At 40.9% G+C, this 15,002-nt stretch overlaps 2 protein-coding genes across 6 annotated transcripts; one reads left to right on the forward strand and one right to left on the reverse strand.

Annotated features, from left to right (window-relative positions):
• Window positions 1-677: 677 nt before the first annotated feature.
• On the reverse strand, window positions 678-13,818 carry LOC135581937 (beta-glucuronosyltransferase GlcAT14B-like). Of its 5 annotated transcripts, none has more exons than XR_010514020.1 (7): window positions 12,733-13,693; window positions 11,724-11,799; window positions 11,498-11,613; window positions 7,046-7,706; window positions 3,703-3,857; window positions 2,592-3,105; window positions 678-2,480 (listed from the first exon to the last, which is right to left on the reverse strand). XR_010514020.1 is itself a non-coding variant. In XM_065186377.1 (4 exons), the coding sequence occupies exons 1-4, from the start codon at window positions 13,355-13,357 to the stop codon at window positions 7,186-7,188; spliced, it is 1,338 nt and encodes a 445-aa protein (XP_065042449.1). In that variant the 5' UTR covers window positions 13,358-13,818; the 3' UTR covers window positions 6,839-7,185. The 5 variants fall into 5 exon arrangements, 1 of the variants encoding a protein (XP_065042449.1); XR_010514019.1 differs by having other exon boundaries at window positions 2,618-3,105; window positions 3,703-3,864; XR_010514018.1 differs by having other exon boundaries at window positions 3,703-3,864.
• LOC135675819 (protein NRT1/ PTR FAMILY 6.2-like) lies at window positions 825-3,296 on the forward strand. Its single transcript, XM_065186376.1, has 6 exons — window positions 825-946; window positions 1,029-1,131; window positions 1,245-1,462; window positions 1,560-2,110; window positions 2,179-2,510; window positions 2,581-3,296. Exons 1-6 carry the CDS (start codon window positions 944-946, stop codon window positions 3,123-3,125), a joined length of 1,752 nt encoding a protein of 583 aa, XP_065042448.1. The 5' UTR covers window positions 825-943; the 3' UTR covers window positions 3,126-3,296.
• Window positions 13,819-15,002: the final 1,184 nt, after the last annotated feature.

Genomic DNA, 15,002 nt, shown 5'->3' on the forward strand with positions numbered 1-15,002 from the left:
ATGCAAAGTCTTGGTCGATGTTGGTCCAATGATGAACTAGCAGTGGACATGTATTAGCTCGTAGTTATACTCTCTGACCAGGTATGCATCTTCTTCCTCGGTTTCGTTGGTGTCGGCATCAAATCATGTCATTGACTTTGCTCCATTATGGACATATGACCACTGTGTGTAAGGCCACTGTCTACCTTAATCAAGGGCATGTTGTTCATGTATGTATGATCATCCATCATGGTGGCACGCTTCTTGAGATGCACACGAGGCCACTGATTGCTGTGACTTTTATCATCTCCTCTCTCTCTCTCTCTCTCTCTCTCTATCTCTCTCTTCATGGTAGGGATTGTCTAGTTCTTATCTTGATGTGAATGTAGGGCGTCATCATGTTTGGACCACGGCAATGAATTATATCAGGAACACCCAAGTGCTGAGGGAATATTTCAATCGAGCTGTATCCCTGCTCCACCCTACACCAGTAGATGATCACAGAGTTTGGGTGGATTCTCTGCATGGATCATAACCTGTTTCTCATACGGCATTATGAAAGTGTTTGGCTCCTTTTTGTTGATCTCTCTGTGCATAATCAATTCAATTCGACATTAGCAGATGTGGAAGAGATGGCTCCTCATATTAGCAGCAGCAGCAGCAGCAGCAGCTTGAGAAGGTAGCTTTCGGACGTGGGGTAGCAAAAGCACTTCAGTGAGACAGTATTGTGGATCACTACACCGTCAAACACCCCCTCCTCCACACAAATCTGCAGTAGAGTTCGTGCCATGGCAAGGCATGTTACGAGATTCCTTGTACGGTATAAGGGAAGGCTTCAAATCTTGCGCGTCTATAAAACGGCAGGCCATCTGCCATGGGAGCTGCAACACAAAGAGAGATCTCCACTCTACCTTCTGTGACTCTCGAAGCCCTTCGACATTGCTGAGACTTGACAGAGGTCCACATGGTGGGCTGGTCTCTTGATCTGCAGTCTTTTACTGTGTGTACTTTCGCTTACTCTTAATTATCTGCCCTGAAACCATTTCTAGGAAGGGAAGATGAGTTGGTCTGTGGCGGATGCAGTGGATTACAAGGGATCACCGGCAGACAGGACTAAGACTGGTGGTTGGATACCTGCTATGCTCATCCTAGGTCTGTCTCCCATGCATGCTGAATGAATTAGAGATGGTGCTGCTGTATCTTGAACTTGAGCAGGCCAAGCATTGACTAATTCTTTGACTTTGAATGTTTGGTCATTGTTGCAGTGATTGAAATATGCGAAAGGCTATCCACTCTGGGGATTGGAGTCAACCTGGTGACATACTTGAGTGGCACCATGCATCTTCCAAGTGCAGAATCTGCAAACGTCGTGTCCGACTTCATGGGCACATCTTTTCTTCTATGCTTGCTTGGAGGATTCCTCGCTGATGCCTACTTAGGCCGATACCTCACCGTCGCCATCTTCTCTGCGGTCCAAGCATTTGTGAGTCTAATTATCCCTCTCTCATGGCTGCTCATGCTTTTAGCTGAAGCATTTTGGCCGATGCGTGTTTCTAGTTTTACGTGGATGATGCATGCAGGGAACAGGGATGCTCACTGTGGTGACAAAATTGCCTCAGCTTCGGCCACCACCTTGCGGTAGCTCTTCGGGTGCAAGCAAATGCCACCGAGCAAATGGCTTCCAGATCGGCCTCCTGTACTTGAGCTTGTACTTGATCGCACTGGGGACCGGCGGGCTCAAATCGAGCGTTTCAGGCTTCGGCACCGACCAGTTCGACGAGAAGGACGAGAAGGAGAAGAGTCAGATGGCGTACTTCTTCAACAGGTTCTTCTTCTTCATCAGCACCGGCAGCCTGTTTGCGGTAACCGTTCTGGTCTACATCCAAGACGAGGTGGGGCGAAGTTGGTCCTACGGCATCTGTTGCATCTCCATGCTTCTTGCCGTAGTGCTGTTCTTGTCCGGCACAAGGAGATACCGATTCAAGAAGCGCTCGGGGAGCCCCATCGTTCACATTCTCCAAGTGCTCGTTGCTGCCTTCAGGAAGAGGCAGCTCAAGCACCCTGCAAACCCTGCCTTCTTGTTCGAAGACTTCCCTGAGGCCTCCAGAATCCAACACACAGATAAATTCCGGTGAGAATCACTCATCCATCTTCGCGTTGCAACATCCTCCACAGTAATGACATTCTTGTGATGTATAGTTTCCTCGACAAGGCTGCGATCGGCGAGGAATTCCATGGCGAGACCTCAACTATGAACCCTTGGAGACTTTGCTCGGTAACAAGAGTTGAGGAGGTGAAGATGATGATCCAGCTGCTACCCGTATGGGCCACGACGATCATGTTCTGGACCATATATGCTCAGATGATGACATTTTCTGTAGAACAAGCGACGACCATGGACAGATCCGTCGGTAGCTTCGGGATTCCAGCAGGGTCACTGAACGTCTTCTTCGTCAGTGCCATCTTGATCACCCTAGCGATCTATGACAGAGTCATCATGCCTGCCATGAAGAAATGGAAGGGCAAACAAGGTAAGCTGCAACGCTCGCTTTGATTCCATGAACGTTAACAGATTAGCTGTAATGCGGGTTTGGACGACAGGCTTCACCAACCTGCAAAGGATCGGTCTCGGGCTAACCTTATCCATCATGGCCATGGCGTCGGCGGCGCTCACGGAGGTGAAGAGGCTCTCGGTGGCTCGGGAAGCAGGCAAGGCTGCTGCTCCCAGAGGCGCGGCGCTGCCCATCAGCGTCTTCACGTTGGTACCGCAGTTCTTTCTCGTGGGCTCGGGGGAGGCGTTGATATACACCGGGCAGCTCGATTTCTTCATCACACGGTCACCGAAGGGGATGAAGACGATGAGCACCGGCCTCTTCCTGACCACGCTGTCACTCGGCTTCTTCCTTAGCAGCTTCATCGTCTCCATCGTGAAGAGTGTGACGGGCGGCGAGAGCGGGCAGGGATGGCTGGCTGACAACATCAACCATGGGAGGCTGGATTACTTCTATGGCCTTCTGGCCGCACTAAGCGCTCTAAACTTGGCAGCTTTTCTTTACTGCGCGACATGGATCAAACCAGAGAACGCTGGAGATGGGTTGGAGATGGCAAGTGCAGCCAAGAATTCACCTGCAGAAGACAAGTGCTAAGATATTGCTGCTAGTTCCTTGCACTATTGGGAGCTTTTCTGTCTTCTTCTTCTACATTGAGCAAAGCAGATTGGAAATGAAGTGAAGAATCTAAAGAATGGAAATGTGCTCAAACAAAGGCAGGTTTTATTGCTGACAGAATGCATGCTACTTCATGTGATGCTTGATGGATCTGCTTGTTATGGTTCCTTACAAACTCCACTAAGTGATGCAGTTTAATCCATTGAATGAAATCTATCTACTCTCCAAGAAAAACTAAAATACAATAAAAAAAGGGCTTTCTTTGATAAAACACTGAATCTGACATTAAAATACTGTAATTGTTTACATCTCTAGATTAGGGTCCTCAAACCACAAATAGAAGGATAAGGAAAACCATTTAATAAATGTGTACATATAGTAGATACAATAGTGTAAGAAATATTTTTCATTCGCATACAAATCCATGTAGAAGATAAAAGAAAGATTATAGAATAATATGAATATATTCAGAGAAGATCTATAGTATCAGTAGATTAGGTTAAGAAGACTCAAATTGAGGAAACTTTACTAGAGACAACAAAAAGAGATTTCTTACTTTTGATTTGTGTAGCCAACCTCAAACAACAGAGATCTTATGAAATGTTGCGTTGTAGGAGAAGTCTTTCACATCAGAAGGTCATTGATTAGTGCTTCTTGCTTTCTTCCACATTGCTACTCAGGTTCTTTAGGTCAAAACCTCTTCCACAGGCCCTTATTACTGGCCATAGTTTAGTATAGATACAAAATAAAGAGATAAAATAAATGAAAGCAAACATTTCCCTAAAGATGAAATAAAATAATCAGCAGTCAGTTGATACAATAAGATTAGAACAGTCACAAAAGGTTGGGGATGATTTTGCAGTCTCAACAACTGAATGGCAAAACCAGTAAAAAGTACAGTTAGGTCAATGCAAATTGTTTTCCTTCACTTCTCTTTTTCCTTATGTTGTGTTTGGCATTGGTCAATCTAAAAACAATCAGAAGCATGAATAAGAAAATGTTTTCTCATAGAACAATAGAATCCTTTTCCCTAGGAGGATTTAGGAATCAAAGTACAAGACATAGTAGCAAAAGCTTATTGTGTTTGTTGGTTCCTGCATTAGGAGTTTCAAGCAAATCATTCAAAAGATATTATTGTCTGAGACTGCAGTCTCCACTGCTTTAGTTCACTATGGCACTCTTGATGGTGAAGAAACTTAGCATGTTTCAGCATCCTTATCAGATAGGTTTTTGGAACCCATCATCTTCTATTTCTGAGGACCACAGCACCCAACATCAGTGGAAAAGACGTATGATGAAGTGTTTGACATGTGGCAGATCAGAAAAAATCTTAAACTGGGCTGCAACCAATGTCAAAGCTTTTGAATTGCCAAAGTTGAGTGGGAGTTGCATTCCCCACACAACCTATTATTTCAGAGTGAGGTGTTAAAAGTTGATCTTTTGGCATCAGCTATCCTCTTATTTCATGTATCCTAATTATATTCTTAGTTTTCACTTAGTATTACTAAAATTATATTAAAAAATCTAATACAATTGGACTATGCCACATAAATAGATGGAGTACTAAGATCATGATACAATAATGTGCTCATCAAATCAGAAATAAATCACACACAAAGAGATGATAGAATTTACAAATGATGTGATACACTAAACAATCCACTGAAATGAGATTAATAATATCTGAATATTATGTTACAAGAAACCCAACATCAATGAAGAGAGAGGGGAAAAGAAGTGTCAGAAATGGCAGACATGAGTACAGACTAGAGATAAGTCATGCCTAGCTTGTGACTTATTAGTGGATAGTGTATGTTTGCAAGGAATCTAATCTTCAAAAAATCTGCAAGAAATCTAAATCAGTGTCTTTCACCTACTCCATAATAATGTCAGATCTTTGTGGAGTACAGTCACTTGGGATGTTGCAGAATGTTGCAAAATCCAATCATGCACTCTCTCTCTCTCTCTCTCTCTCGGGTATAGTTTGTGAATGTGAATGTTGACTAAGATAGCTTTATTGCTTTTAACCCAAAACAGCAGTACAGAATTGTCCAAGTGGCAGTTTGGTTCCATGTTTAATCTTCCTCAAACTGTGACAATTCAGGGACAAATTTGGAGTGACATCTGAATAAGATTCCAGATAATGTTTAGTGCAAAAACAATAACTACAAATCAGAGAGGCACAACACATCCAGAGAAAAACAGTGTTATCCCCAAAGTTTCTATTTAGGAACATTCAAGATGCCTTTTATGCAGACTTCTTTCTCATAATGCTGTAGCAATGACTGCTGAGTTATGTACTGTTTAGTTGAATGCAATGGATCATCTCATCTAAATTGTAACCCAGAGGCTAAAAATAGTGGGGTCAAAAACATCATCCAAAAGAGACTACCTCAACATAACAGCATTGTATTCTACAAAGTGAAAGGTTCCATTGGCTGGCTTTGCTAGTTCCTGGAAGGAAATGGATGCAGCAAAGGTAAGGGAATCAAGATCCCCCACCAGCACATTGGAACCCTCACTACAGTGACAAGTGAAGCCTCTTGTTCAATGAGATGAGCACTTCTCTAACATGGAAAGTCCCTTCCAACTGCAGCAACAACACCAGCATTATGTGGTGTTGTTAGACAAGCACAACTTATTGGAGAATCCAACAAGCTTCCATTGCAAGAAATGAAATGCTGTGGAGTCCAAAAACTTATCACTGAAGCATGCATCTGAAAACACAACATTATACTGCTATTATTATTATCATATATCAGACATGGATATGGGGGCCAATGGTCATGAACAAGTTCATCAAAAGATTCTTAATGATGCAAACTGTCACAAGGTGGAATTCTACATGTTCCTGTACTGGAAAGAACTTATGAAGAGAGGAAGAAAGTGAATTTACTCCAATAACTTAACCTGTAAGCCCTAATTCCTTCTTATAGGATTATGAAGAGTCCTGACACAAATCATACCCTCAGCCAACATCTACTGGGAACCTCCATTTCAAGAAAAACTCATCCCTTTTGGGGCTTTAACCTGCTGAAGTTGAAGCTTTGATTTATTCTATAGATTGACCATCTTATGTAATAGGCATCTTTTATTATTAATCTTAATGTTATATTTATGTGTTGATTGTAAAATTTGAATAACATCAAATATGTCTTGAATAGGTAATGATGTCATAGGTAAAAAGGATGAAGGCCTAAAAGTAAATTTGTGTACTTTAGATTATTGAGAAGACTCAAATACACTGATATACAAGCACTATACATCTGCATTTTGAGTATACTTACGACATTTCTCCATTCCAAATTTATTTTCCAATGATATCCCTCTTCATTGACTAAGCCAATTTCCACAATGTTTTATCTACAATCCATTGAGCTAAATGTCTTATAAGAATAGTAGGAAGAGTATGAGTAATCTAACATATAAAAATTCATCAAAATACTAAGATAATTTAGGGTAAAATAGCTTCTTCTTTTTTTTTCACATTCTCTATGCTAAATGTTACAAGTACTATATAAAAACAATATATCATTTTGTTGCAGATGTCATTATAGACGTCAGCTTATTCAATTTAGCTAGAAAAATATATGGCCATTACTAATTATATGCAAGTCTCAAGGGAAAAAATCAATAAGGGATGACCTTTGTCAATCATTACAAAGACAATCTGAGTTTCTTAATGCAAAAACTTCAGAATATAAATAAATAAACATAGATGGATCACTGATACACTCAATCTAAAGGTGCTATTGGATATAAGGAATAAGGAATCGTGATGCCACAGTACAACTTATGATATACCCCGGGGAGGGAGTTTAACCTGCTGCTTTACCTACCAAATTGTACAACTCTAACAGGAAGCAACTAATGGACCATTATTTGCAGAGATTTCATACCTTCCCAGATTATGACCATATAGGAAGCCCGATCTGTCTCTTGCACCTTTTCACTGCTTTGAGTCGAGGACAGGGAACCACAGCTCGACACAGAATGTTTTGGGGAAAAGGAATCTGAATCGGCTGACAAACAGTCCATATCAAATGCAGTGTTTCTCGTCAAAACCATCTGCCGAAAGCAGCCCTGTAATTAGGGTTTTAAGCCTCTCAGCACCTGGCCCAGGCCTGAGGTCAGAGACACTCCTCACTGTATACTGTAGATCATTGATAGTAGTATTCGACTTCAGTGCATCAAACCACGCACTAGGCACAAAGCCATCGGGATGACGGCCCAAGAGCTCCTTGTCAATCTTGTCAAGCACTGGGTCATCTCTGCCAAACTTCCGTGCAAATGGGGTGTTGCTGCTGACTAGCCTCGGGAAATCACTTAGGGTGAGAAAGTGAGGATGCTGCTTTGGAGGGTTGTCCCAGGATATAAAATGAAGGTCATGGTTGACAGTGGTGTTGCGGAACTCAGGGGCATTGCAGATAACTGTGTGGAAGTACCCCTCGGGGGATGACAGAAAGTTTGCGTAATACATTAGAACTGTCCTTGGAAGGTTGTCCCACCCCCATAAACAGAATTCCATGAACTGGTGAGAGAGCATCATCCAAGCAGATCCTGTTAAGAAATCAACCATTAACGCTACAACTATATGTATATCCATAATAGTTATATTATGTCATCAACATATGTTCTCTGTTAAAAAGACATTTCATTTAAGCCATAAACATATTGCAATATTTTCCAACACAACACTGGGTTCAGCTCCGAACATGTCAAAGTTTCAAGTACTCACAGAAACATCACATCACAACAAAGAATGAACCCAATGGATGCTGCTTTTATACTTGACATCCATAGTTTATTTTCTTTCTGCGAGAGACATATACTTAAGCGGATTCAGTACATTAAATATGTAACAACACCTGAATTAGTGCAATATTTCATAAGCCACAAACAGATAGATGCTTTATTAAACTTGGAAAAGAGATCAGGCATTAAAAGCTGAACATGAACTAAAGATGAGTTGAAATAATCACATTTTCTTGTTTGATATAGAACACTGTACATGAAACCTCCTTTGGGATGACATCCTTTAAAAAGATACATGAGGTAAATATTTCCACTAGGTGGTATCAAGCATATTGTCTTTATGGAATGACAGCAACTGAGATACAGCCTTAGGAATTTATACGAAACTACATACGGAAATGGTTACTGTTCATGTTTTTAAGGCACAAAGTTCTATAGCATTTGTACACAACTTCCAAATCTCCATCTTATCCACTGATCAAAACATAGTTGAATAGGCTTGAGCATATGGGCACCATATGCACACGCTTCCATGTTCCAACTCATATTTGAATCTCCATCTTATCCACCACTCATAGATCAACAAATAGTCGAACAGGCTTGAACACATGAAAACCATACAGCTGCGCTACCATGTTCCAACTCAAATTCTAATGGTAGGCCCAGACTTCTTTGAAAGCTGAAAACTTCCACCTAGGGTTTCACCCAATGCCCCATATCTATTTTCCCAAAATTGAGAATAACAAAGTTTCAAAACCTCAAAGAGTATCTTTTTTCCTCGAAGAGATATTTGCTTTTACGTACTTCTGTCATATATCATGACTGCAAAAATCTCCATCTTATCCACAGAACAACATTTTGTTGAACAGGCTTGAACACATTCAAAACCCCACACGATTGCACTCCCACATCCCAAATCGAACTCTGTCAGGGTGGCCCCCTTGTTCGGCAAGGAAAGACTTCAAAAATTGAAACTTTCAACTAAGATTTTCTTCAAACCCCTTATAAGATACAATCCTCCAATCAAAAGTTTCTCGAATTTAAGGATGAAGTCTCAAGACCTCAAAAATTTATACACACACACACATATAGGCACAAAAATCTATTGTCTATATTCCTTTTTTTTCTACTTTTAACAACTTATAAATCATTTATCATTTTCTGCTAAAGTATCACTTCTCAAATGAGCTTCTCATCATTATAATTATGCTTCATGTAGCACTTACATATCCTACATAATGAAGATAACAAAAATAATCATATGAAATTAGGTAAACCTAAACTGAGCCTTAAGACCAATATAGGCATATAAAAATCACCTCTTCTTGAAGCTATATGTGCAGAATTAACTTCCATATATTATATATGAACATGAAAGTAAATCAGTCATAACTTTCTTACATATTCAAGTTGTTCAAACTCCCACAATATGCAATTCCATACCAGCATGTGCCGGCTCTGCATATGAGGAAATTATGCTTTCTGCTATTCAGCCACTAACTAGTAATGAGTAAAATAACATACAGACTATGGTTCTTATTGGAAAAGAGATGCAGATCATGGTAATTACAGCATGTTAGGAATTACAAATGAATTCTGCTTCAGTACATTAACTACCACGTGTCTGCTCACTTCAGTTGCTAGCTTTCTCATTTTCAACCTACATTGTTTCTTAACCACATAAACACTCACTTGCACTAGTAAGATATATCTAACTTAAACTTTATACATCAACAAATGAAAAGGCTTTCATCATTCTTTCTCATGAATTAATGTATTATTGAACTTCGTTGATATAAGTTCAATGAATATACAGACGTTCCAACATGTTAAATGGCATATTCAACTTCTTTAGGCTATCAAATAAGTAGCAAGTCAATATTGGTGGCCTAGCAATATTTTTCAATATGAGAGAAGCTGGATCTTAAGTATCATACATCATACATAACGACTAATGATTAAACTAAACACTTGCATAATGCAAAGTGCAAATGCAACTAGGAGAAGTCAAAAGAGATGAAAAGAAAAGATATCCCATAATCCAACAGAAAGCACTTGGTTCAGACTCATGGATCACTTATTAAATCCTAATTTCTGAAACCATATAGAAATCATTTTCCTTTGACTATATTATCCATCCTTGATCAAAATCTAATATGCACACAGAATAAGCTACACAATCATCAAATACAATTAGAAGCTTGCTATGAAAGGCAACATCATCCTGTAGAAGAACAACTGTAATAATGATTGGCAAGAGGAGAAGATGAGAACAGGCTAGAAGCAGGAATGAGGGACATGTAGGTAGCCGTAAGCCAGATACAGTTATAATATAAGACCTCAACCTTTCGGATCAAATTGCAAGTAAATCTACTCTCTCCATCTTTTCCTTGTTTCCCATACACACAGATTCATCTATATAGGCAATTGATTTTTGCTCTTAATTTTCTGGCAATTCTCTAAAGTTGCCTTGGTTTGTGGGCAGTAAAGATATAACACACTTGTGGATTCATATTAGAATATTTTCAATAAAACATAATCAAACAGAAACAAGACTATGTTAAAAAATTAAATAGATAAACTAAGCTACAGCCAGATCAAGAACTTAAGGGACAGTAATTATACACTTTGTGAGGATATTTTAGTGTTAAGTTAGAATAATAATGTACAATTGTATGTGATTAAGGTTGCAGTATCATCAACTATGTTTTATTAGTATATAATATAAGGGATAACAATCAAGAAAGAAAAATAACCACATAAAAAAAATCACATTTTCATACTTGTGCAGTGACATAGAGGTATATGTGCCATTTATGCAGCTGCACTTTCATGTTTGTCCAGAATATAAGCAGCAACAAATATGATGCCACATAGACCTTGTGAGATGCAGAAATATGACCATATACACAAATGAGGCTGCAGACAGCACATGGTAAACCAACAAGTTGCATCTATATGAGAATCTCAGAAATGTAAACTCCCATGCATACTTTTAGACTTGTCATACTATATATTAGAAATTGTGAGGAAATTTTGGGAAATCAAGTTATCTCTCCTATTTTCTCTGCAACAATGAGTTTAAGAAACATAATAATAGGCAATACGTGTAGCTAACAATGATTTGGTTTCCATTCTTACCATAGCTTTTTACGTTGATGAGATGAAGAGTAAGCAGTGTAGCCTTTAAATTGAATCAGACACTAATGTAGACGAGTAGGCAACTTCTGTAGAATGGCTAGCTAGTCATTGATATCCAACCCACATGGTTTCAAAATCCTTCTCCAGCATCTTTTGTATGTTTGCAGTGATCATGTACAGCTTTTAGGCTCACGATGTGTTTACATAGTTCCTAGGTCCTAACACTATTTTGAAGGAATTACAAACTAAATTTGACTCTGCTATCAATTTCTAAATGCCCAAAAATTAGAGTCATCTGGCTGAAACCAGTCAATCAATACCATTCAATAATCCCAACCAACTGAGGCCGTCCTCATTACCAATGAAATGAGTGATTCACACAATTAAAGGTGTGCATACTATATAGTATATAGCATGTTACCCTAATACAAAAGGGTTTGGACTTCGACTAGCACCTGTAAAGAGCTTGAATGCAGTGGGAAGACTCCTTTTCTCAGTAACCCAAAAAACATCCGTCTTCTGCAAGCTATAAAGTCCAGGGTCTATAATTAAAGGCTTAGCCCTGTGATACCTGCACATAGACAATACAATCACTCTGTCAGAAGTACATTGGTGAAACCAGTCTAATCACAAAGCAATCAGACAATGATCTCAAATTATGAATCTACATATCTCACGTACTCCTTCCATCCGATGTCACTGGTATGTTCAATAAAGTTCAGCTGTCTAGGCAAACTTGACAGTGTGTAAAGTAGATCTGCCCAACAAGGAGACCAACAATTAGATAGATGACCAAACAGTAAGCAAGCAAATCATCAATATAAATGACCAACAATTATATAGGAGAAAAAAGAATCAGTAAAACCAAGTCCCACAATTGATGAGCAATTAAGAAGATGGGTAATAAAGAATGAAAGATTATGGATGCTAAAAGCAATAAAAATGATCTATGTATATACACCTAAAATTATAGAATTTGAGGGTGAATTATAGATTACCTCCTGTAATTAGCTACCTTTAGTATCTCAGTCCATATAGTTTCAAAAGTAACATTGGGATTTCTATATTTATGAAAGTGAAATATTTAACCTCGTTTCTCCTCACGTCGTCGACTCTGCTGATGAAAATACCACAAGATTTACCACTGAGCACGTGTGGTATTTCTGTCAACAGAGTCGATGGCATGAAGAGAAATGAGGTTAAATATTTTACTTTCGTAGGTATAAGGAACCAACATAACTTTTGAAAATGTAAGGACCGGAATACTAAAGGTAGCTAATTACAGGGAATAATTTATAATTAACCCAGAATTTGGTGCACGTTTGTTTGGTTCTCACGATAAGATGTGGACTGCAGAGTTGGATCCAAAAAAGAATGCTTACTCCTAAAATGGAGAAATAAACAAAGCAAGCAAGAATGGCAGATCATTTTTGTAGTTGTTTGCAAGCCCGAGGAAGAACTATCCAGAGAACATGCAGATGGGTGCTACCTACCCCTGATAACATCTATCAAACAGGGGAATGTGAACTAAGAGCAGTTAATCAAATATTTTAGGCAATACCTAACCAGCACTGATACTGAAGAATTCATTTCATATTCCAGGGAGGGGGAACGAAACCAATTCAGGACCCCCAGTTAAAACCCCAAAAGCAAGCACAACCAAATCCAACACCAACACTACAAATCTCACCATCCTGGGTCACGAGAGGGTAATCGGAGGCGCTGAGGTTGATGAACCAGTCCCAATCGCCGCCCTCCTTAAGGAGGATGGAGGCGGCGTGGAGTGTGTTGGCGACCATGGTAGGGCCGCGGTAGGTGACCAGGTTAGCTCGGGCGACGACCCTCACGTTGCCGAAACGAGCATAGACGGGATCGTCCCGGACGGCGGTGGCGAGCTCGAGGCGTTCCGCCGCGGGGGCCTCCAGATCGAGGTGGAGAACGTACTGGTTGGCCGGGTGGTAGAGCGCGCGGAGGGTCCGCCGCAGGCTGCCGCCATCGCCAGCGGAGCCGGAGATGAGATAGGCGAGGCCGCGTACCGGCCGATCCGAGGCGGCAGCGGGCGTCGGCGGAGGGTGGTGGAGCTTCGACTCCACGAACAGGGGCTCGCCGCTGGCGGGGGAGATCTGGGAGAAGGAGAGGAGGAGGAGGGCCTGGCGGGACAAGGACGCGGAAGCGAAGGCGGACGAAGAGGACGAGGAGGAGAAGACAAAAGCGGAGATGACGAGGGACGACAAGAAGAAAGAGGCGAGAAGCGGCACCACCCACTTCCGTCGCCGCTGCTGCTGCGACGGCGGTGGGGGTGACTTCGTCTCCATGTCGGGGGGGGCGGCGCAGTTGTCCGTCGGTTGGCCGCCTCTCTGTCAGTTACGTATGATTAGAAGGAGACGTTGGAGATCACGTGTGGCGTGGGGTGACCGAACTCTCGACCGGATCGCGATGGACGGGAGAGATTGGATCGATGGTTCTCCGGTGTCCGCGTCAAGCGGAGGATGACTACGGTGTGCCGGTGTGGTCACCGGCCGGGTGACGCGGGGTTCGCCAAAAAGTAGCGGGTGCCGTGTCCATAGCAATGGAAGGGAAAGTGAAACCGGGGAAAGCGAAAGACGAGGGAGGCGACGATATACATCAGCCGTTGATTGGGAAGAGCCAACGAATATCCACCGTTGATCGGTGAGGCGTCTGCTTTGCGACGGTGGTCGTGTATGTGGACAAGATTTTTCTTTTTTTGCTTATTTTTTGATAGATGTGGATGTTCAAAGTCAGTATGCAATTTATATATAGTTATTATCAATATTAGATTAATAAGGATAAGAGAGGAGAAGAAAATAAAAAAGGAAACAAGAAAGGGAGACCAATAAAAAGGAAGGTTGTGCCTTGTAATTAAATGCATCATCAAAACCTAACTCCTGTTTAACTTGTCTCCGTAGAAAACAAAGCGATGCATTCTCATGTTATAACCAGATTAGAATGGAACCCCAGGATCGGAAACACACTTCTTTCATTATCGACCGAGACGTTACAAGTTCATGTCTTTCGGACTAAAAAATGCAAGGGCAACATATTAAAGGATGGTGAATAAGATGTTCAAACATCAAATTGGGAGGAACGTTGAGGAGTACGTAGACAACATGATAGTCAAAAGTAGAATAGCTAACTCATACTTGACAAATCTAGTAGAGACATTTTAGGTCTTGAGAAATTCAACATGCACCTCAACTCATCCAAGTGTGCCTTCAGAATCGGTTTGAAAAAATTTCTCAGGTTCATCATTCATTAGAGGAGAATAGATACAAATCCCGAGAAGGTACATGTCCATGAAGGAGGTGCAATAATTGATGGCATGATTAACAACGCTCAACCAATTTATCTTGGTCTAGTAATAAGTGCCTACTTTTTTCAAGACATTAAAGAACCTGAAGGATTTTTTGTGGACCGAAGCATGTCAAGAGGCATTCGAAGGATTAAAGCACCACTTCGCATGGCTGTCGCAACTCTCCTCCTCCCATCACAGGTGAAGTGCTAAGTTTGTACATCATCATCACCAAACATGTTATTAACTCAATACTACTTGGGGACTACTCAAGGGGTCCAACGGCCCATATATTACATCAGCACATACTAAGTGGACTCGAGGAGTGTCACTTCCCCATCAAGAGATTGTCGTTCGCATTGGTATTGGTAGCAAAGAAGCTACATCCTTATTTCCAAGTGCACTCGATACGAGTGATTACCAACCAACCATTAAGACTAGTCCTCTCACAATTTGATATCTCGGGGTGGATACTGAAGTGATTGATAGAACCGGGTGAGTTTGACATTCAATACGTTATGAGGACCATTATCAAGGCTCAAGCATTGATAGATTACATATCAAAGCTGACCCCCTTGCCTTAGACTAAGGCAAGTGAATGCACCCCCCCTAGATATCTCGATGAACTGACAATTAGAAGACCCGAAATA

Source organism: Musa acuminata, chromosome BXJ1-6, assembly GCF_036884655.1.
Source record: "Musa acuminata AAA Group cultivar baxijiao chromosome BXJ1-6, Cavendish_Baxijiao_AAA, whole genome shotgun sequence".
In the NCBI taxonomy this organism is placed as follows: domain Eukaryota; kingdom Viridiplantae; phylum Streptophyta; class Magnoliopsida; order Zingiberales; family Musaceae; genus Musa; species Musa acuminata.